The sequence below is a fragment of the Nanorana parkeri genome, unplaced genomic scaffold, assembly GCF_000935625.1.
Source record: "Nanorana parkeri isolate BGI_ZX_2015 unplaced genomic scaffold, ASM93562v1 scaffold499, whole genome shotgun sequence".
NCBI lineage: Eukaryota > Metazoa > Chordata > Amphibia > Anura > Dicroglossidae > Nanorana > Nanorana parkeri.
The window spans coordinates 831,799-856,241 of NW_017306767.1; the positions used below are offsets into that span (position 1 = coordinate 831,799).

General features: G+C 45.7%; 1 protein-coding gene across 1 annotated transcript; it reads left to right on the forward strand.

The window, feature by feature from the left end:
- The first annotated feature begins 3,555 nt into the window (after positions 1-3,555).
- Positions 3,556-15,240, forward strand: GNPNAT1 (glucosamine-phosphate N-acetyltransferase 1). Its single transcript, XM_018561099.1, has 6 exons — positions 3,556-3,665; positions 9,494-9,666; positions 11,078-11,140; positions 11,865-11,992; positions 13,815-13,876; positions 14,971-15,240. Exons 2-6 carry the CDS (start codon positions 9,513-9,515, stop codon positions 15,116-15,118), a joined length of 555 nt encoding a protein of 184 aa, XP_018416601.1. The 5' UTR covers positions 3,556-3,665; positions 9,494-9,512; the 3' UTR covers positions 15,119-15,240.
- Positions 15,241-24,443: the final 9,203 nt, after the last annotated feature.

Sequence of the window (24,443 nt, forward strand, 5' to 3'; positions counted from 1 at the left end):
ATTTATACTTTTGGACTCCAAAACATTGGTGAGACTCTCCTATATTTCCTATGCTTCCTGGATGCTATCCAAAGTGCCCCTCTGTGGCCCTCTAATGTATGAAAGCTGCCTAACCAAAGCCACTGCACTCTAAATCGTATACTTTACCCCCGTGCACTGCGAAGTAAACCATTTTTAGATCTAGCTCCTCCTACCTACACCTTTTAAAACAGTAAAAACCTGACAGTGGTTTCTAACCCTTTCACACTTTTAGATCCATTATAAGATTAGGTTCACACCTGCGCGACACCCGGGACGCGCAATCGTATGCTAGTGCACACAGCGGTTGCCGCGCGCCCCCATTGATTTCAGTGGGGTTACATCTGCGTGGCAATCGCTAAAAAGTACATGTACCTTTTTTGCGACACATGGCGCGTGGCTTTTTTAGCCACGATCGTATTCACTTGCACCAGCGAGATCGCGCCGGGAAACCGCGCGATCCGCCTGGCTCAACTGGGGTGCCATTAGAAAATAATGGCACCCACAGCGCGATCGCCTGCGGTGGCAGCCTCCGTGACCGTGCTGCAATCCGGTTGCAATTTTGTGCACGATTGCCACATGGTCAGGAGTTGCCTAGGTGTGAACCTAGCCTAAGCCCTCGTTCACACCTGAACGTTTTGTAGCGCGTTCTACGCTCGAAGAACGCTCTACAAAACGCTCAAAAATATAAATTGCATTGGAGTCAATGGACTCGTTCCCACCTGTCCGTATTTCCGCCCGTCCCGAACGCGCTACAAAACGGCCCACGCCTGAAAAGGTACAGGCACTACTTTGGGCCGTTTTGTAGGGCGTTTTCCATTGGAATACAGCCAAGTAGCCTTTGGAATCGCGCAACGGTCGCGCGTCTTTTTTACCGCGAATCGCGGTAAAAAAAACGCGCGACAGACGCGCTTCTGCAATACGCCTAGGTGTGAACCCAGGGTAAAAGAAGGATGCAGCAGCAACATTGTTTCCATTTGTTCCGCAATAGGGTGACCTTGCATCGAATGTAAGTGATTTGCTTTACTGAAGAGATCGTCTTGGCTTGTGCAATCTTTTTGTTTTATTTGCACTGGGAGTCCCTGTTTCAAATCCCGGTCAAGACACTATCTGCATGGAGTTGGCATGTTCTCCCTGTGTTTTGCGTGTTTTTCCTCCGGGTACTCTGGTTTCCTCCCACACACTAAAGACATGCTGGAAGGTTAATTGGCTTCTGCCTAAATTGGCCCACGTATTGAATGCATAGGAGATAGGGACCTTAGATTGTAAGCTTATTGAGGGCAGAGACTGATGTGAATGGGTAACATGGATGTAAAGCGCTGCGTAAATTGTCTGCGTTATATAAATACCTAAAATAAATACATTTGAAATGTAAAACAAATTTAATTCATTTTACAAGTAGGAAAAGTAACTTAATTAGCTACCCTGGGATGTGCTTGTTGCAGTCCATGATGAACACTCTGCGCATATACTGTATAGTTTCCGGTCATTCTTCTTTTTCTTCTGCTTCTTGAAGAAACTCCAACCCTTCAAGTTGAATGGAGCTCTTCTGCACATAAATAGCAGAGCTTTGAACTCTGACTGACTCTCAATAGGGAAGTGCTGCAAACAACAACAACAAAGGAGGTCAGATTAAAACATTATCATGTGCAAGTAATATGTTTCGCTACAGGGTAATAGTTTACTAGTGCTTTCGCTCAGGGCCAGGCCAAGGGATAGGCAGAAGAGGTAACCGCCTTGCGTGCTTCAGCAGAGGGCACGGGTGAAGAAAGAGCTGGACCAGCATCCTATTCTGCTACAGTAGTTCACATCTCATTGGGAGGGGGGTTCTCACTTTGTTGTTTTTTGCCTTGGGGGCTGAAGAACCTTGTCCCAACACCGCCTTCACTTATCTAAAACTTCCCCTGTGCTGAACCCTTACTGGGGTGCAGCCCTGAGATGCCATCTGGCTTTGTGAGGGGTGCACAGTATCATGCCTTTCCATTGTGCAGGTGAGCTGGCCATCAGCACTATGAAAATGCACGACGGCAAATTCAGGGTGGGCTGCATCCTCAACCCCAGTATTTAAAAGAGGACAAAAGTCCACCTCCATCCAAACCTGTTCTGAATCCTACCCTCTGCCTGTGCTATGGTGATGGTTATAAGGGAGGACCCTAATGTAAATGTGAAGGAGGGCTCCTACTGTAAAGGGGGGCTCCTAATGTGAAGGGGGCTCCTGGTTTAAAGGAGGGCTCCTATTGATAAAAGGGGGCTCCTAATGTGAAGGAGGGCTCCTGATGTGAAGGGGGCTCCTGATGTGAAGGAGGCTCATGATGTGAAGGAGGACTCCTAATGTGATGAAAGGCCCCTAAGGTAAAGGGAGGCTCCTGATGTGAAGAAGGGATCCTAATGTAAAGGAGGGCTCCTAATGTGAAGAGGGGCTCCTCATGTAAAGGGGTGCTTCTGATGTGAAGGAGGGCTCCTGATGGCAAGGGGGCTCCTGATGTGAAGGAGGGCTCCTGATGGGAAGGGGGCTCCTGAAATGGAGGGGAGCTCTTGATGTGAATGGGGGCTCCTGATGGGAAGGGGACTCCTGATATGAAGAGGGGCTCCTAATGTGAAGAGGGGCTCCTGATGTGAATGAGGGGGGAGCTTTGATGGGAAGGGGGATCGCCACATCATTTTGTTCTTTTTTTGTGGCGTCACCCCTTAAAATCCATACCAGATCCCTATTTTGGGGGGAACCACACATAATGTTTTACATTTTAGATTGGGGTGCCTCGAGATTTTACATACTGTTAACGTGTTCCATGACTGAAAAACGGTTGAGAAATACTGCTCTAGCATCTGAAAGCACCCCTGTATAATCATTATTATTATTATGCAGGATTTATATAGCGCCAACAATTTGTGCAGCCTTCACAAAATACCTCTTAAGGTGGCCATACACTCTACAACCATCGCAAGACTTTAGTCTTGCGATGGTATATGTACATGACTACCCGGGGGCCATGCAATGTAAATGAGGGCATATCACCCCACCCGGGAGCCACAGATGCTGCGTCCAGCTACCCATAGAAATCAATGGCTGTAAGCCAGGCTTGGATAAAACATACACATGCATACAGACGCACAAGACCGACCGCGACTGCCTCTAAGTGCAGCGTATACACACGGACAGCCATATACAGTTGTGCTGGGGGGAGCAGGGGGCTTGCCCTCCATGAGGGATTGCTATAAAAGCACATATAACCTTACGGGAAGATTAGTCTGGTGACACGGGCTCTTTAAAAAAAAAAAACGAGAGTTTGGCTTTAATAGAAAGTAACAGAGGTAACAGGAAATATGTGCCACAGGCAACGTAGCCGGTTCTTATTTCGCCACCCAGTTCACGGAAGTGATCCCTGTAAGCTGAGCTCTGAGCATTGGGCCGTCACCATGGCAACGCATAGCCGACTCCCGCAACGGCGGCGGGGGAGAGTGACGTCACGCTGTGGGCAAGGCAAGGCCGGGTCGATTTCCTGCGCGCTGATTGGATGAGCGATCTGGGCTCGCCTCTCTCTTGCCGACGTCACGCCACGTCGGAGTTTCCCCATCACAGCTCACAGGCCTGAGTGCCAAGGAGGAGGCTGAGACAGACTGAGGAAGCGCAGAGTGGCCGGACCCGGGTAAGAGAAAATGTTATGACCTGTATGTGTGGGCACAGCGCTGTATACAGCACGGGGGCCCCTGAGACTCTCCACCATGTGATCAAGGAGCCCCTCAGTGCTGGACTTGTGCTCCACTTCCCAGCTTTGTGTTCCATAGACTGAGGTAGTTTGCTGGCTGCTCCTTCTTTCCATTGACAGTCTCAGGGTTTGGAGATGTGTCCCTGGGTTTTAAAGGCATCCTCCACCTTTTGCAGAAACAAAGGAGGAGCATTGGAGCCTGCAGTGCGTTGCGACCGTGATCTCTGTGTCCTGCAGACTCTTGCCCCAGGTCTGTACGGAGGTATGGAGCTGGTGGAAGTAGACCATGGACTACAAGTGTGATTTGTGAGCCCCTTTTGCCAGTTTAAGCGCTTGTTTAGGTCTATGGGGCGAAAATAAAAACTATAACTACTCACCTGATCCGCGTTCCTGCGGCAATAGCTGCTTCTCTCTCTCCCTCTCCCTCAACTTTGGCTGTGGTGTGTCCTCATGTGTAATAGACCTGTGTTAGATGTGATGTCACAGGTCCTTAGACTGCCGGACCCCGGGGGAGAAGAGGCAGCAGGGACCGCGCTAGCAGAATCAGGTGAGTATCTCTTTTATCACCCCCTAGACAAAATGAGCAGTTAACCCTTGCAATGCAGAAGTAGCCCCACAACAATGGGTTCATTTCTCTAAAACCTGGAGTTCTTCCTTTTTAAAAAAACAGTTTTGTCTTTAGTAGGGATGCACCGATACAGGTATTTCGGTATCAAGTAAAGATACTATTTTTTTCAGTACTCGCCAATACCGAGTACCGGAAGTCCCATTCAGGAAGCCAGGCGGCGTGTAACTACTCGCCACCCGGCTTTCTGATTAGCAGGGAAGCCGTCCCCATACTTCCCGTCACTATGTGACGAGCGAGAATGGAGCCGGCTTTCGGGCTAATCAAGAAGCCGGGCGCCGTGTAATGACGCGGCCCCCAGCTTCCTGATTGGCCGGGAAGCTGGCTCCATGTTCTCTCGTCAAACCCCTTACTTACCCCTCTGACCACTTACTTACCCATTACTCCTTACAACTTACTTACCCCTTGCTTAACCCTCTTACCCCTTGCTTAACCCTCTTACCCCTTGCTTAACCCTCTTACCCCTTGCTTAACCCTCTTACCCCTTGCTTAACCCTCTTGCCCCTTGCTAACCCTCTTGCCCCTTGCTAACCCTCTTGCCCCTTACTCTCTACTTGCAAATAGGAGCACTTGAGAATTCTTTTATGTTGTTCTGTTAACTACTATGCACCCAGATTATCACAAGCAGAGCTGGAATCTCCTTTTTCTTTAAAAAAAAAATGTGATTTGCAAATGTAAGAATGGAATCCGTTTGTGTCTCGGTTCATTTGATTTGATGGATTGGTGGGGGGTGTGTTGGGGGATTAGTGGGGGTGCATTGTCTGACCCCAGTGATAGAGCTGTATACACAATGGACAAGGTAGGGTCTCCTTTGTGATGTTGATAACATACATCTCCACCATATACCTTGTTAGCTGAATTCCAGACAGAACAAAGCTTTGTGTCCGTTGCTGTATACAGTGGATATCTCCTTGATATAAGGACTCTGATCCCGGGTGGTTGATAAGGCGATTTACATGGATATCGGTAAACACAGCGAGCACCTTTTGTGTGGGGTCTACCCCCGCACTGCAAGGGTTAAGGGCTTGTTTCTTGTCTGGAGTAAAGCAGACTAAAGCTGCCCATAAAATGTGCAAATTTCATCAAGAACCGGCCGAAATTCACACAGTGGGTGTCGCTGTTGGCATCCTTTTAGCCGGCATCCCTCAATCAACTGATGAAAAAAGGCGGATGGAAAATCTTTGAATGAACAGAGTGGGGAGCCAATCGCCTGCCGGCTCTGTTGGGGTATTCTGACGGTGGCTGATGCCTGCTATCAGAATACAATGAAGGCAGCGGGAGATTCCTCGATCAATGCTCGTAAGCCTTGATGGAGAAATCTGTTCTTTTTTCTTCCTTCAAAAAATAAAAGGTATTTCCATTGCGTATTTTCTCCCGACGTATGCGGGACGGATGGGGGACAGCGGGGCGACAGTCCCAGGCTGGGTGGTTGCATGGCCCGTCCTATGCTCTTGCATGGCATGCTGTAGCAGTTGTAAATCATGGCGTGTCATCGTCCATGTGGCATGTTTTACATTTCAGTCCATAGGAGGGGTGAGGTGGTGACAAGTCCGGGAACAATCCTGTTTGTAACAAGGGTGTGACATCTAATTGGTAAACATAATGAGGGAAAACTGACGTGTGAATATTCACTTCCAGGTCCTCTGATCCTGTTACATTGTGTATAAATAGTCATATAGATTGTATCAGTAATAGACGTCACGGGGCAGGAAAAGTCTATTCACAAAAGAATAAAGAAAGCTATTGTATATTTCCAGGGAGGTCACACTTCGAATCATTTCTGAATTTTGAATGTAATTTCCCTAATGTGTAACATGCAAAATGAAAAGCAAAGTCTGTTGTTTGAACACGGCAGTGTTTGTTTTTTGATTTCCCCCATCAAACATAGTTGTATCTGCTGCTTCTGACAGTGGATCGGTTATGTTTTCACTGCCTGTAACAGGCCTTGTTCACACTGAAAGCGGCTACCGCTCTGGAACGCACCGCGATCGCTAAGGAAACGCCCCCCCCGCATTCTGATAGAGCAATTTTTGCGTTTGCAGTGGAACGGAATTCTGGAAAAGTTTAGCCATGCAGGGGGTGGGGGGCGGGGGGGCGTGGAAGCGGTGCCATTGAATTCAATGCCACGACCCCTCCCATCCCAGAACACGGGGGGACATTTCCATAGTGATTGCGGTGCGTTTCAGCAGCTACCTCTCTGGAATGCACAGTTTTCAGTGTGAACAAGCCCACAGGGTGACAATGCGTTTCATTCTGTAGTGAAATGACTGCCGCATTGTCAGCCTGTGGACAGGATGGTCTAAGGCTAGGTTCACACCTAGGCGATTTATTGCACGGATTGGTTCGCGCAAAACACAGATTCGCATTGAAGTCAATGAAGGCTGTTCACACCTTTTTGCTGTTTGTCGCGTGGACGAAATCCCCCTGTCGCGTAAAGAGGTGCAGGAGCTATTTTCAGGGCGATTGTTACGGGGTTTGGCCCCATCGACATCTCTATGCATTGAAAACCGTGCGGTTTTCAATGAACAGTCGCGCGATCGAAAATAGGTCAGAATTGCCTAGGTGTGAACCTAGCCTTAGACGGACATGTAATTTCCCACTTCCTTTAACAGTGTGACAACGCTGTTCATTCTGCAGTGAAATCACCCTGTAGACAGCATAGTCTAAAGCCAGCTGTACATCTAGAGATTATCTGCAGACTTTCTGTGGTCAGATGGAAAAAGTGCAACAGATCCCTCCATCTACGCTAAACTGTGTGGATGGAGGAATCTCCCACTGGGCCAAGCTTCAGTATCTTGCTAGTCGGCCCCGCTGGCTCTAAAAATACCTGAACAATCGGATTGGATGCAGGCAATCCAAGTGTATGGCCAGCTTAAGGCCCCATTCACGCTAAGAGCGGATTTCCGCGCGGCGGGATATCGCGACGGTTCGGGCGACCTTCACCGCCGGGCTGCATTAAAAAAAGGAAATTTGCGCGACATCCGCAGGGAAAAAGGGTCCTGCGATCGTGACGGGCGACATGGAGATGTACATTAGGACAGCTCCATTGAAAATCTTTGGACGCGACATCGCGTGGCAAAAATGCGCGATATCACGGCGAAAATCGCAGGATTTTCTGCTCAGTGTGAATTGGGCCTAAGATGGACATGTAGAGCTTGGCCGGTTGTAGGGAATGGAAGGACCGAATAGGAAACAGGGAAAGGAAACACAAAAATTGCTAACGCTGTGTTAACAATTGTGACAGACTGCACAGTATAACATTTTGCCCGGAGTTCCACCTTAAAGCTTTATCCAGTAGAAGGATTGCGGCTTCTCAGTGTGATCGACCCGAAGAAAACATGTTTCCATAGTTTGTTTTAAAAAGATGTTTGTCAAGTTCAACCGCAAAAAAGAATGTTTTAGAATCCGGTAAGACGTGTTTGTCGGCGTGTCACATAGGAAATGGGTGAGGAGTCGGGACATTGCATAGTGCTATGGAACGCATTACAAGCAAAGTGATTAATGTGGGATCCGCCCTGGGCTCGGGCAGACTGTGAGATGAATAATCAGAGTAGACGGTAAAGATGATCTCTCAGGCATATATAAAAATACAGCTTACTAATGTGCTCATTAATAAAAGGGGAAATTACTAAGACTGGAGCAGACAAAATCTGGAGTAATAACCCAGTGGCGTCACAAGAGGGGTGCAGCCTGCTCTAAGGTGACACCGTTGGAGGGGTGACACCAAAATGACTCAGTCACTGAGTGGCAGGTATCAATAAGATCTCTGCGCATGCGCGATGATGTCACGGGGGGGTGTCACCCGGTCTCGGAACGCCCCCGGAAATTATCAATCGGCTTCTATCTTCAGAGAGAGAGAGATTTTGCACTTTGAGCCAATCACAGTCCATGTCATTACACAGCGCTGCCGTACTAACATGTTTTCAGGCACTGGGAGAGGAATATTAGATGGGACATACAGAGCTGAGCACATGGAGGAACTCTGCAGTGTGGCTCTTTCATAGACCAGTGAGTAGGCAGCTGTTGTGGAACTACAAGTCCCATGAGGCATTGCAAGGCTGTCAGTTACAGGCATGACTCGCAGAGGCATGTTGGGATTTGTAGTTATAGCACAGCTGTAGGGCCAGAGTTGCCCACCGTTGCCCTACTGGCTGAGCAGTGTGGCAGATCCGGAGATCAAGATTTGTAACCTCACTGGCTGCATGCTTGTTCCGCGGAAGGGACTAAGAAAGCTGGAGACAGCCAGGCACTTTGCATTTTTAGGAAAGGAAAGCATTGTCATCCTTCACATTTCACAAGCTTCCTTTAAGCCTCAAACAGCCATTTTTTTTTGCCACGTCTATGGGTGTGAAGGGTACAGAGCAATCCCTTCTGCTTTGATAGCTGTCTGCTACCGTCAGCAGGATCTCTATTTACCTCTGTGATGAATGCATGCTTCAGTATGCAGTTGGGGGGGGAGGGGGCGCAGGGATCAGCTTGTGTGTCCTGATGTGCTGACTTTTGTGTGTATTTAGCAGAACTAGAAGCCCCAGTTCTATCCAAAACTCCGAAGTGTGCTGGATGGCAAAGCCCAAACAGGGTGCCATGGTTCCTTCCACCGGCTGCTGAGCACTGTAATGACGTAGCCATGCCCCCATGCCGCTCTATTCGTATGCCTCAACTCTCAGGAATTACCCGGTACGTCCCGTTATGGGGTATCATGTGACCTTCTCCCCTTTACTCACAGGATGTTGGTGCTCAGGCCTGAACAGCCAATAGCCAGCCCCAAGCAGTCATGTGGGAGAAGGTCATTAACCCTCTAAGTTCTGACCTAGACTAACATGGAGCTTACAGAGGGATTAGACTCAGGGCTCCAACGGATGTAAGGAGCAGCAGGGAAGGTAAGAGAGGGCTGGCCTATCAAGAGAACCTGTCACTTTGCCCTGAATGGCCAAAGTGATAGACTCTGTGTTAACCTTTTGTTTGCATACTCCTTCTTTCGTGCATTTATCCTGCTTTTATATCTGACTGTTGTGTAGAAATGCAGATATAGGTTTCTTTTATGGAGCAAAAGTCATTTTGTGCGTAGACAGCTTATCAGAAGATAAACAGTACATGTTTGCCTGAAAAAGCAGCTCTTCATCTCTTCCCTTTTCCGTTTCAGAAGCTCTGCTCAGTGCGCCATGATCCCAGATGAAACCCCCCTGTTTGACCCTCATTTATTGGAGGAGGTTGACTGGAGTCAGAACACGGTGTCATTCAGCCCTCCCATCTCGCCGCGGAATCCCGGAGAGTCGCTGGTCCTGAGGCCCCTGTGCACTGCCGATTTAAACCGAGGTCAGTGAACAATAGGAGAAAAGGGGAAAGGGCATTGCCAATACCAACTAAGTTCCAGCCCTCCTTCCAATACTGCAGGCTGGAAGGTGAAAGCTAAAACTTACACAGAAAGGGAAGCCGTTAGGGAACAATGTGAAAGCAATGAGAAAGAATCTTTCAGTGATGCAAAAACAGTTCAAGCTAAACTCCAGCTATAGAAATGTATATAAATGAATATTGGTCCGGCTTGGCACAATGTAAATATATATAAATTCTCCATGGCAGCACCACAGGCATCATGTAATACATTGTAGTTGTCACAGCTACTGCAGTGTCTTCCATCAATCTTCTGTGTCCAGGGACAGACAAAGTGCCCCTTTTCCTTATTTATGTGTATTATGTTCCATTCGTGCAAGACAGCTTCCTGTCTTTAATAAGTTCCCCTCAACAAATGATAGTGATGAGTCCTATAGACAGCATGTCTATATATTCTATGTTCAGTTATGGAATTGCACTTTTGTTTTCTATTTTTTTTAAATACTACAGGTGACAATGAGCACAGTCCAGTTTTCATCTTGAATTCGTCATGATCTGGTCTGAGTTCAGTAATTGGCTACTATGAGATATTTTACTTTGTACTTGGTGCTTACACGGTCCACTGAATAAAGTGACCATTGTGAATGATCCACAGCTTACTTCTAACTGCCAGGCTTATGCATTCCAGTCTACAGTAGCCTTAAATTGTATTTCCAACGGGAACCTACTCCCCCCATATGGTTGGGTTCCAATTCACACAGAATACTTACAAATATAATATAAATTTTGTGTATGTGTTGAAGGCTAACAGTGTTAGCCGCATTTGTGGGAGGAGTCATACCTGTCGAGTCGCTATTTAGGTGGGGAGGGGTAAGGGTGACTCGCCTGCATCAATTGATTCTAGCAGACATTCCCATCAATTTTATTTACTCTTTCAAGAGTATGCCCCCTTATTTGGCATTACTGACTACCAGATCATTGCACACCACAGGTGGTATACAGTTCAGGGCCATGTGAGACTCCGACCACAAATTGTGTCTCTCTCTCTCTCTCTCGATATATAGATAGATCTATATATCTAGAGAGATCTATATATATATATCTCTATCTATATAGATATACATACATACATACATACATACATACATACACACACACACACACACACACACACCTCCTATAGGCAGCTTGTTATGTTTAGAATAACTTACAATGTGCTTATTCACACATGTCACCTTAGTCACCAGCAGACTCAGAGGACATTGTAATTGGAGAATCATAATAGGTATTAAAATGATAAATGTCATTTTGGGTCTATATGGAATGGTAAGCATTGAACTGTACTATAGAAGGGAAAGACACTGCTTGTAAAACTGTAAATGTTCTTTTATTTCAGGGTTCTACAAGGTACTGGGACAACTGACAAAAGTAGGAGATGTGTCAGCGGAGGATTTCATCAGTAAGTACAGTCGTTTGACCGCTGGGATTGTTGACCCCTTTACTACTAACCTTTTCTGAAGACTTGAAGTTGGTAACATGACGGCGCAGGGTCCTCTTCATGTTAAGCTCTTCTCCAGGCTGAGTGATCCATGAAGGGTGACGTGGTGGGGCCATGACGGCCTGCATTCACAGTAGATTCCTCAGTCTTCCAGGATGAGTGACTGGGTGTCATGCAATCCAGAAGGTTGAGGACATCTTGTGGTATAGAAGAGGTACTGCAGGGGTCTCCAGACTGAAGGTAAGTATTACACCTGGGGACATTAAAAAAAAATAATTTTAATATGTCAGCAATGTGATAAAAAAACAAACTGTTTTCATATATAGTTTTGTGCATTGTGCACACGTGTGTTTGTTTACATACACACGACAGTCGTATTTGCTTACATATCCACAATCTGCTTGTTATGTTGTAATGCTGTACATGGGTTGCTTTACTGTTTCTCTCACTTTGCCCAAGTCTATCAGTCTGCCATGTTCATTCTAAAGATTGTGTGGTGATTGGCATTGGTTGTCATCTTATGGCAATGGGTGCGTACAGTAGAGTTGAGCGAGAAGTACTTTGGGGCGAATGTTCTGAATACATCCTAGTTTCTCTTTTAGGGCCAACAAGCTGCAGTTGGCTGCAATTCAGATTACTGTAGACAACCCATATTAAATCCAAGCAATTGTCTTTTCCTTGCCAGAAAAATTTGACCACATGAAGAAAACTGGAGACTACTTTGTGATCGTGGTGGAGGATTTGAATCTCGGGCAGATTGTAGCTACAGCAACCTTAATTGTAGAACATAAATTTATACATGCGTGTTCAAAGGTATGAGACCAGCTTTCCCAAAGAAGGCCTTTTATTTCTTGGTGAAGAGCGCTGCAGAGCGCCGTTTCTATGTGGCTGCATATCCTAGCTCTGTTTTAAAGATTCACGCCAGTCAAGATTGAATGTTAAAGTGACATTACACCCTCAGATTTTTTAACATAAAACAATACTGTAATGTGCGCCTTACTGTAATCCATGGTTGTTTCCCTTCTCTTTGCTGCTCTTCCTTTTTAACCTCTTGCCGTCCGCCCGTAGTAGAAAAACGGACGGACGGCACTGCTGCATTGGCGGGTTGCCGTCGCCAGACGGCATTTTTTTTCTGCTCGCGCGCGCCCCCCGCACGTGCAGAAAAGACCCGTCCAATACGAACACCCGGTACCGGGTGTTTCACATATAGGCGATCAGCGGGTCCATAGCCCGCCGATCGCCTATATGTGCTATGTATAAAAGGAACACAAATTGAAATGTTTGATAAAACAAAAATGATAACAATACTTACACCTAAGTGACTATATGTTAGCAGCTCATGTAAATGATAAACACACAAAACATACCGGGGGGGGGATATTTATCAAAACTGGAGCAGACAAAACCTGGAGCAGCTGTGCATGGCAACCAATCAGCTTGCTTCTGTCTGCATTTTGTTCAGTTAAGATTTGAAAATGAAGGGAAGCCGATTGGTTGCCGTACACAGCTGATAAATTCCCCTCATACAGAAAGGAAGCACTTGACAGAAGTGAAAAAAAAACGTAGCAGTGATCAAACTGTAATAAATGCAACAAGTCCCCATTGTATCAATGTCCACAATTAGAACAGAAATAGTGATAAATATTTTAATTAGCAAAGTCAAACATTAATCGTCCATGTAGAAATAAAGGTTGAATGTTGCAGTCCACATATAGTATTCACCAATAGGGATGAGCTCCGATCTGCTCCATTCCCGAGCTAGGCGTTTGGTGCTTGCCCAGTCAGAAGCGGCTGGGGCATTGACCTAATATAGTCATGTGGACATATAAGGTAATTGATGATACCAGAATCCTGCCACTTGGTTTACATGCAGGGTGGGTAATGCTCCGGACTAGGGATACACTGATACCTTTTTTTTCGGTATTGAGTATGAGTACCGATACTTTGCTGTCGATACTGGTGCTTCTGCTGGCATTGAGCTGGCTTTCCGGGCAATCTGATTGCCAGAGAAGCTGGCTCCATATTGTCTGGCTGGCTTGATTGTGCTTGTCGGGAAACCGGCTTCCCGGCCAATCGGGAAGCCGGGCGGTGAGTAATGACCAGCTTCCTGATTGGCCGGGAAGCCGGCTCGATGCTGATTGGGTGGAAAGCTGGTTCCCCAGCCAGTCAGCATGGAGGCGGCTTCCCGGCCAATCAGAAACCCGGGAGGCGGCTGATTACTCGCCGCCCAGCTGGCTCCATGTTCCCCTACGGCACTGCCGGTCAGAGGAAGATTACGTCCTGGTATCGGGGAAGGTATTGGAGCATTTGAGTACTCGCCCAAATACTCGGTATAGGCACCGATACTAGTATCGGTATATCCCTCCCCCGGGTACAGCTGATTTGGTGTGCTCCTTCCTATTTGCCATCTGTATAGATCTAAAATTAGGTATGTAATGAAAACAGAAAAGATTTTATGTAAGAATGTCATTAGCATGTTGATGAGAGGGAGACGATGAAACCTGGGAAGGCACAACATAAGCAGATTAAGCTTTAAGGTGTGGTCATTTTACCTCTGTTGGTTTCAATTATTTTCTGAATGATGATTTGTTTTTAATTTTTGTGACCTTTGACATCCTATTTTCCCTTCCTGCAGAGAGGTCGGATAGAAGAGGTGGTTGTGAGCGATGAATGTAGAGGGAAACAGCTTGGGAAATTGTAAGTTACAGTCGATTGCCATCTGTAAATATATGCAACTTGTTTATTACCAAAGCCAAAAAGAGAAAGGCTGCTCTACCTCCTGCGACCCAAATCCTCGCTCAGAACCCCGCTGCAGAGTAAACGGTCTCTGCCAGACCCAAAACATGGACCCAACCCATTCCTATATGAGAAAACCAGCACTGGAAGAGACAATCCTCCTAATACGATCTTTACTTCATTGCGGCATAAAAACTATACAAAACTCTTAACGCATTTCAGCCCTCATCGTAGCAGCACCCACGCATCAAACTTCTGGTGAACCGGCCAACATTTGCCTGTATGGCCTACTTTAGTCTCTTGGAGCTGAGGACATCACATCCTAGATGGCAGTGCTCAGCAGCAGCTTTTTAAATGTCTGCACAGGGGAGGCATTAAGAGGTAAATAATAGGGATGCACTGATACCGAGTATTTGGGCAGGTACTTGTACTCGCCCAAATGCTCCGATACCGGAACTTCCGCTGAGAGGAAGGTTTCCTCTGACTGGCAGTGCCGTAGGGGAACATGGAGCCAGCTTCCAGTGCGATCAGGAAGCTGGGTAGCGAGTAATGACCCGCCTCTCTGCTTCCTGATTGGCCCAGCCAATCAGCTTCCCGGCCAATCATGAACCTGGGGGTGGGTCATTACTCGCCACCTGGCTTCCTGATTGGCCGGGAAGCCGACTTGATGCTGATTGGCTGGGAAGCCGGTTTCCTGGCCAAGCACAATCAAGCCGGCAAGACAACATGGAGCCGGCTTCTCAGCAATCAGATTGCCTGGGAAGCCGGCTCCATGCCAGCGGAAGATTCGGTATCAATGAGTACCAAAAGCAAAGTATCGGTACTCGATACCGAAGAACCGGTATCTGCATCCCTAGGAAATAACATACCTAAAATATGTGAAATGCACATTTAATCCATGGGAAAATGTTGGTTTTTAATGAATGGTCTGGCTGTGGTCTCTTTTGGACTAAACATACAAATTCTTGCTTGTGTCCAACTGCGACAGGTTCTCTTCAGTAGTTTGAGTCTCAGAAAATAATTGATACTTGATTCTTTTTTTTTTCCTTTTGCAGGTTAGTATCTGTCCTTACGTTACTAAGCAAAAAGCTTGACTGTTACAAAGTTACACTGGAGTGCAAGCCCAAAAACGTCGCCTTTTATGAAAAGTTTGGCTACAGCTCCTCAGACGAGACCTACATGCAGTGCCGATTCTTTGACTAAATCCCAGCGAGAGCTTAACCAAAGAGCGAGTGACGGAGAGAGACGGACGCCTTCCTAAAGACTGTTCCAGGGACGCCTGGGCCGATCGCTGTAAATAACGTGATTGTTTTTAAACTATTTAAGAGAAAACATTATTTGTTTAAAAAAAACAAAATAATAATAATGGTTTAAATGATGTTCAGAATGTTACAGGTTAAATTACAAACAAGATCAGCAGAGGTTTAGATGTTTCACAACTGGAAAAATTCAGGCCCCTTTCCCACGGGCTGATCAGGAGGGGATCCGTGCTGCGACATCCGTGTCTGTACACCTTGTGACGAAGGAAAGAACTGGAAATGTTGGTCTATGGGGAATCTGATGTAAACAGACATGTGTTCATCCCCCCCCCCCCGGCCAAACGGATCTCTGATCCGTCTGTGTTTCAGGACCTGGCCAGAGGCAGGGGGAAGCAGGTGTAAACGGATGCCCATAAGTTTGCACATGGCTGCTTATAGACTAAAGCTGGGCACACACATTACAACCATCGCAAGACTTATGTCTTGCGATGGTTGTAAGGTAATTAAAAAAACGTACGATCTGCCTATCATGGACAGGCAGATCGTACTTGCGATGATAGCAAGCCCGCCCACTGAGGGGCGGGCTTCCGATGACGGCAATGCTGAACGGCAGTGTGCGCTTGCGCAGACCGGCCCGTGCGGCTTTTATCTTGCAAACATGCCACAAACCAGCCTAACATCGTACGACGTTCGGCTGGTTTTCGAACATGTTCCTAAGATAAAAGTCGTGCGACCTTACAGTAGCAGAGGTCGCACGGCTCCCACACACACCTTACGATAATCATACGATCGCGGGATTTCACGCGATTATGGTAAGGTGTGTGGGCACCTTTTACATTGGGCATCCAATCGTGTCTGGTTGAAAAAACTGACAATTGGAGCGGCCGTGTGAAAGGGACCTTAAAGTGTGTGGCTAGACCAAACTTTTTTGTTAGTTTAGGATAGAGTACAGAAGGGTTAATACTCTTGTCAGTTTATTTTTGGCTGCCTGTGCCCCGTAAGAGAGATTTCCCTTCACTTCTCACATAGAGATAAAAAGGAAATCTCTACAAATAAAGGGATTTCTTCTCTTGGATGGTCACCCTCAGAACAGGTGTCCCCATTGGAAGATTTCCTCTTGCTCTGGAGCCAACATTTATAATTTGCCCTCACTTCTTGTCTCAGTGACATCGGTCACCAGAGGGTGAATCTACCTAGCAGAGACGCAGACAGTGACCTCTCCAATGGAGCAGAAATGAAAGTCACAACCTTGAGTTGAGGAAGCCTGGATTGCTGGACAAAGGAGGCAGAAGATTTTTCAGTTGACCCATGGGGTGGCTTTTGTGAACATTCTGGTACTGTTCTGCCTGGAGTTTGGTTTTAAGTAACGGGCAGTATTTCTGAACTTGCCCAAGTAATGTGACCATGGCAATGTCTGCAATATATTCCAGTTGTGAATAGATTTTAAATCTTTGATCTTGTAAGAAATTTCAGTAATTCTATTTTAATTTCTGGGTTTACTCTTTGGGTTTCTGTACTTTATTTTGATGCCTGGACATTTTAGGCTGTTTACATTAAACAATGTTTAATACCCACCGGACCTCTTACCTCTACTTCACTGACATGCTGTCTTGGGGGGAAAATACATCCTACTGCATTGTGTAGGTTTAGCTGGTGGTGACAGCGATGTGGTTGTATATGTCTTTGAAAGTCCTGAAGTGGCCAGATTTGTAAGGTGGGTGTTGGAAGTAACATAATGCAGTTGATCAGGAAGTCACCTGGGATCACTCAGAAGGGTCCTACTACAGTGACTGCCATTTAAAAAAAAAAAAAAGTATTGGTTACCTTAAAGTAGAATTGAACATTCATTTAAAACCAATAACACCCTCTAGCTCTTGTTGAATCACCGACGCATTATAATTAATGTAAACCAAACATGACAAAGCATGTGGATACTGCTTACGTACATCATCTCTCTGGTGCACTTCCCTGAACATCTGGTCAGAGAGCACACTGTTCACATTCTAAGCAGTCGTGTTCCTTGCTCTGGAGGGTCGCTGCTGTCAAGTACTGCCCTGGTGGGAGAAGCAGTGGTGGGACTTAGAGCAAGGGAGCGTGCACGTTAGGGTGGCTTTGCTGGGGCTCCAGGAGGATCTTATATGGCAGCAAAGCCACCCTATAGGAGGATCTGCAGTAGGCACTAAATCAGAAACGTGCCATGGTTTACTTCAAACCTGATCTGCATCCAAACAAATACACAGGTGAGCTACACATGAGTGTTCTAACCTTTGTAAGTCTTTATATCATTTGATCAAGGTACCCCTGACAGACAGCACAGCCAAGTCATGTTTCAGAAGGGGAGTTAACTAATACAGCCTTGCTCATTGGGCACTGAAGGACTAGAACACCACTGATAAGTTGATACTCTGCTCTTCGATTGGACAGCACAGTGTAGTACACTGGTGGTGCGCTCTCCAGCCTGAGCTGTGCTGCAGAATAGAGGCAGCCAATGCATTGACAGGCGCAGGTAGGTATACTATCTGAATTCAAACATACACTTCACACTTTTAAAGATTGCATAAATGGATTTTATGGAAGCCTGCCAACAAAATTTAAAAGGAGAACTATGAGGTGAGCGATTCACACCCATCCTCATAGTTAGAGGCGATGTTTGACTTTGAAACTGTCATTGGTTGGCTCTATTGAGCGGAACCGTCGCTCAATCACTTCCTGATCATCTCCCTGCTGTGTTTGGTGACTGTCAGTCACCGCTCCCCGCAGGGATTCCCCTCTCAGATCCTCCAGCACTGGCTGGAGGAACAGACGTGGGAAGGGGTGGGTACAGGTGGCCGCGCCTCTAGATTGACAGCGGGCTCTGCCTATCAGCCAGCTGGGTGGATCTCACCCGGCTGCGCCACTCAGTATATTGCGGGCAATAGCTCGCTACACACTGAGCTTTGGGTCACGGGAGGAGGTCAGTATATGTCCTTCCGTGCCCCTAAAGAGAACTATGGGATAAATAGGTTACCCCCATAGTTCTTAACGTTAAACATCTCTTCCCTGTTCTAAGCACATTTTACATACACAGAAGTGTGGAAGCAACACGAGTAATGATCAGAGTTCTGTGCAGGGGATTATATACATAACTGGATTGAAATGTTTAACAAACTGTAAATGGGACGTGCTGGACTTGACAAATGCCATCACAACTATCTGTAGAAATGTATTTTTGGTTTAGAGGAGAGTTTTTCAAAAATAAATGTATAGAAAGAATATTTAATTCAAAGCACCCCTCAGATGTAATACTGCAGTGAGGAGGTAGGCACTATATATTTTTCGATAGTTGGGTCACCAGCTCTATAAGATGGGTAGAGTTTAATTCATAAAATGATAACGGATGTAGAGTTAAAATTGTTTTAATGGTGAGGGAGTTAAATACGCTGTCGGGTTCGCATCTCTGTATGTGATTCCCTGTGGTTTTGGGACTAAAGCTGGCCACACAATAATATTTTCTTTGTTCACCCAGCAGACTCCTCCATCAATGCTTACAAGCATTGATCGAGGAATCTCCCGCTGTCTTCATTGTATTTCGACAGTGGCCGCTGTCAGGATACCTGAACAGAGCCGGCCTATGACCAGCTGCCTGCTCTGTTCGTTCAAAGATTTTTCGACCAGCTCATTTGATCAGTTAATCAAGGGATGCCGGCCGAAGAGGTGACAACAGCACTGTGCCAATTTTGGCTGGTTTGACAAGAACCGGCCTAAATTCATATAGTGTTTATTCAGCTTAAAAGTGAGGTAAAATGTTAAGCAGGGATTTCTCTAGACTTTTTGAAACACGTCTATAGGACAGGTGAACTGAAGGCCAATCTTCCCCCTTGGGACTATGATGTGAAAAAAAATAAATCTGGACCAGGATGTGAGAATTTGTAAAATCCAAATCACTGCAGTCTGAGCTTACACAGGGTGGAGGAGGGTCTTTTTATTTAGGATGGCATAGGGCAGCGTAAACAACCCTGGCACAAGCTGTGGTGAAACTACAAGTCCCACGAGACATTGCAAGACTGACAGCCACAGGCATGACACCCAGAGATAAGGCTACATGGGAATTGTAGTTTCTGCACAGCTGGTGTGCCAACTCCTGTCATGCCTGTGGCTGTCGGAGCCTTGCAGTGTCTTATGGGACCTGTAGTTTCGCTGCAGTGCCTTGGTTGCCTACCTACCCCATGCCATCCTAAATGTAACCACTTGAAGACCACGGTGTTTCACCCCCTTCCTGGCCACCCCCTTCACTGAAATGAATTTTTTATACAATTTTTCAGGGACAGATAGCTTTCTTTTGGTGGTATTTAATCACCGCTGGGGTTTTTATTTTTTACTATATAACAAAAAAAGTACCCTAAATTTTGAAAAAAAACATGTTTCCCTATAAAATGTTATGAAACATTTTTTTTCACCCCAATTTTTTGGTACGGGGTCACGTCGGGTAAATAGACACTAAACATGTCAACCTTTAACATTGCGCGAAAACGACCGCAACCAAAATTGGCCATAGGCGACACTTTAAACGTTTTTACCGCTCATCAGTTTAGTGTTATCAGTGATTGATTGGCCCTAAAATTATTGCTCTCACTCCGACATTCGCGGCGATATGTAACATGTGCTGCATAATGGGCGCATTCGTCGTTTTCGTACATAGGCGCATGTGTATGTGGGGGCGGGTGACTTTAAAACATTTTTTGTGTAATTTTTTTTAATTTGTGAATTTTTCTTTTTAGCTTTTTTTTTTAATGCTAATTTTTTTTAAAAACTTTTTTTAGACAACTATATTGCTATAACATAGGGGATTTCTTAATCCCCTATGTTATAGCCAGTTCACCAAACAGGTCCTCTTTATGGAGACCATCAGGGGTCTCCAAGACCTGATATCAGCTTCTGTGGGGGTCCCTAGGTGACCCCCACAGAAGCTGATGAAGCAGAGATCTGCTTCATCAGCTTCTCTCCGGTGTTCTGCACCGGAGAGTGACACTGAATGCAGGAAGTGATGTAATATACATCACTTCCTGCATTCGGGGACAGGAAGAGAGATCAAAGGGAAATCGAGTAATGATCTCCCTTTGATCTGCTGTTAGAGCGTCGTCGTGCCGGTCCCAGCTGCACCGGCCACATCGGATCACGGACCGGCAACAGCGGGACACAGGTACGGGGGGGGGGCTGCACACCCGCAGCTCCTGCAAGCGATCGGGCGTATGTAAATAGCCATTGCTGGCTGTTTACATGCTCACAGTTTTCCCTCTCGTGTGCGCGCTGAGTGCCGCACACGAGAAGGGGGGAGGGGCAGGACGTCTTAAGACGCCCTCCCGCTCCTAGCAGACGTCCGTCCATTCACAAACGGCCATGGACGGAAGGTGGTTAAAAAAAACTCTCCTTTTACATTTTTATGTAAGCTCTGACTACAGTGACTTGGATCTTCCTTCCTCAATAATAGTGGCAGAGCAAAGCAGTGGGGGGAGAGTATGAGCTGCTGGTAAGCATTAACACAAACCCTTTCCTCTGCCCTGCATAGTGAAAACACAAGTTCACTTTAGGCCACATGCACACTTTGCAAAGCAAATGGCTGTTCTTTACATGGAAAGAATGGTCTAGTACACAGTGAGCTTGTATTGCTTTGAATTCATTTTGTTCTCACCTGCAAAGACATGTTAAACAACACACTCCATGCCTACAAAGTATGGCTATAGGCATTTTAGCCTTAGGACTCACACAGCTGTGGCAAGAATCCAGCAGATTCCTGTGGCTGGGTGTGGACAGTTCCAGGCCGTCATTTCTTTATACAGGGTGAGAGGCCACAGCTATCCACCTGTAATTGCACACGGAGTAACTACCTCCTGTTAGGGACAGATGATCTCCACTGGACACCAGCAGCTTGCATGCAGTGGTAATAGTCTGTCCATAACCGCAGACAATCCCTCCATGTGCGATTACATCCGAATACCAGGGGACAGCTGCAGCCACTGTCAGTGTTTTTTGTGTGCAGGCTCAGTGGTCACAGCTATTCACCTGTGAAGCAGCCACAGGAATGCAATCAATTCGTCCTGCAGCCGGCACATTTTTGCCATGTGAACAAGGCCTTTACCTGTACTGGATGTCTACAGCAAAGAAAAAAAGAGATATTTATAAGTTGTGCAAGCTGAAAGCAGCAATTTCTTTACTCTGCCACACCAAACTATATATATTGTAAATGCAAAGTGAAGAACTGGGAAACCTCAGGGTTACATAGTATTTGAGGTTGAATAAAGACATAAGTCCATCAAGTCCAACCTATTGTGTGTGTGTATAGGTCCCTATATCATCTCATTCTTAAGAGTACCTGTACCCCTGTACATTACGGTCTCAGGAAAATGGTCCACAAGCTTCTTGAATGATTCCAGACTATTTGCTGAAATCACCGCCTGTGGCAGCGAGTTCCAGACCCTAACCGCTCGAACTAAGAACCCCTTTCGCTCCTTGTGTTGGAATTTTTTTTCCCATCAATTTTAGGTGATGGCCTCTAGTCTTTGTTATGGAGTTAAGTGTAAAGAGTTTGTTGGTAATGTTGCTGTCACCATTGCACATGAAAATCATGTCCCCCCTTAATCTCCTAACTTCCAGCGTGAACATATTTAAATTTAGTAGCCGTGTCTCATAGTTCTGGTCCTCCATTCCCCTTGATGAGTTTGGTTGCCCTCCGCTGGACTCTTTCCAGCTCAAGGACATGCTTTCTGTGGACTGGTGACCAAAACTGGACCGCATACTCCAGGTGAGGTCGAACCAGTGATGTGTACAGTGGCAAAATTAGACTTGTCCCTGCAAAACATTCCCTTTTTGATACAGGACTGCTTACAGCAACCTGGTACTGTAAGCTATTATTCAGTTTGTAGTCTACTATGACCCCCAAATCTTTCTCCATTTCTGACTTCCCTAGTGGCATACCCATAGCTGTTCATTTATAAAATGGGGTGGATGCTTTTCGCAGTGCCCCTCGATGGTGCCAATAAGTAAGAATTTCCTATACTCATCAGCGCCATCTAGGGACGCTAGTGCCATGCAAACAGGACAGCAGGTTGTAATGTTTATAGATCACCATACTGTCATTAAAAAGTCAGAAATTGTCCCGGTTACAGCATGTGTGGGTGTTATAAGTGTCCCTCTATGAAGCTTGGTACAACTTCAGAAGGTAAAGAATAAATAAAGGACAAGGATGGTTATATCTCCAGGTTCATTTTAAAACATCAAAAAAATGTAAGATCGTTGTTATTTACTTGTCTTCCCCCTCTTTTGGTGGAATCTTAATTTATTGAGATATATTTAAAGCACAATAAAGAGGTGAATTTTTAAATAAAAGCCTGCGTCTCTTCTTACTGAGAATGTGCGATTTTATTTTCTTAGCTATGGTAATGTTTAGAATCCCGACACAATAATAAACTGATTGTATGATCATTGGTTTATCTGAGAAGAGCAGTGAAACAATTTGGATATTTGTTGTCCAATCCTATCTTCTTTTCGTGGTGATGAATAGATATAAACTGGGGCACTGCTATAAATGTCACAGTAAACTCAGGAGTTAAATCTTAATACATTCAAGGACCTTAACTATTCACAACAATGTATCTTATTTGTGTGTCACTCGGCTGTAGATCCTCCAATCATCTCTGAATTAGTGCCGACACTGTACTTCCTTCTGGAGGGGGGCTACGTCTGTTCCCCATGGTCCCTGTGTGTGTTGTAAAGTAGTCACCGCTCCAAGCTCACTCCCGGGATGGACTACAATCTCATGTTTACTATTTTGTGTTGAGATTGTAGTCCATCACGGGAGCAACCTTGGAACGGTGACTACTTTACAACACACACTGGGGGAACAAAAGAAGCCCCCCTCCAGAAGGAAGGACAGTGTCAGAGATGATTGGAGGATCTACAGCCGAGTGATACACAAATAAGATACATTGTTTTTAAAAAAAAAAAAAAAGTACCTGAATGCATTTTTAATTTTTCAATTATGAGTTTAGTGTCTTTTTAAATTGACCAACCCTGCTTTGCCTACCTGAAAAATTGTAAAAACCGTTTTTAAATTTCCTATGTTTACAAATGACATTGGAGTGACAGGTTCACTTTAAACAAAGTCAGACCACTAAAGGGAAAAATCAACTCTCCTTTCCTGCAGTTTTTTTTTTCTTTAAACACTGTTTTTGCTGCTGCAGGTATTCAACATCTCTGTGCATGTCAAATACCCGCTCCTCCTGCCAGCACATGCATGCTGTACTGACCCATGTAATCACTAAGTTTGGTTATCACAGTGATCACATGACAGGGAACCTCTCAAGAAAGTATTCCCAGTTATCAGCTGAGACAGATTTCTCAGAGAAAGGCAAGTATCAGAACTAGGAGCACACACTTCTGCAGTCTCCTAGTTCCCAAAGGACACATGGAATAAAGCTGAATTCCCTTCAGTCTTGCACAGTTGTACTACAGGAGGGGGCGGAGACCAGACCAGTCATCCTGCACAAGGATAGAGAGCAGCAGCGACCGGTCTTCATTACAGGAGGGGGTGGAGGCAAGACCAGTCACCCTGCACAAGGAAAAAGCAGTACTGGTCTAAATTACAAGAATCTGAACTCCATCCTTCCATTTAGTCTTGCACAGTTGTACCGCTCCTCTCCTGAAATGTCTTCCTCTGGTTTCTCAGCACACTGCAAGCTTCTTACAACGTACATTAGAAGCTGCAGCAAGTCAGAGAGAGAGAGCTCGTCTTATTTCCTGGCTGGAGGACATCCAGTGTCATCTAGTTCTATTCTCCCCAGCCCAACTGTCCCTGACCCCCCCCTTTCATTCATTAGAAACCAGTTCTTTCAGTAACCGTTGCTCTGTATAGCATGTGGGCATTGGCTTTGGTGGTCTGCCTGCAGTGATGGTGTGACTGTTTCTAAAAATAAGGAAGGGAGGGTGGGTCTAAAAATAAGGGGGGGGGATTTATCAAAACTGGGGTAGAAAAAAAAAAATCTGGACCAGCTTCTCTCCTTTTCAAATCGTAACTGAACAAACAGAAGAGAGAAGCTGATTGGTTGCCGTGCACAGCTGCTCCAGATTTTGTTAAATTCCCCTCAAATGTATGTAATGGAAGCTGAAAGTTTTAATCTAATATACAAGATGATAAAACCTCAGCTTTAAAGGGTTATTAAACCCTTGCATGTTTTTGCATATATCTATTGCTAGCAAGCAGTAGATATATGCAAAAACATTTAAAAAAAAAAAAA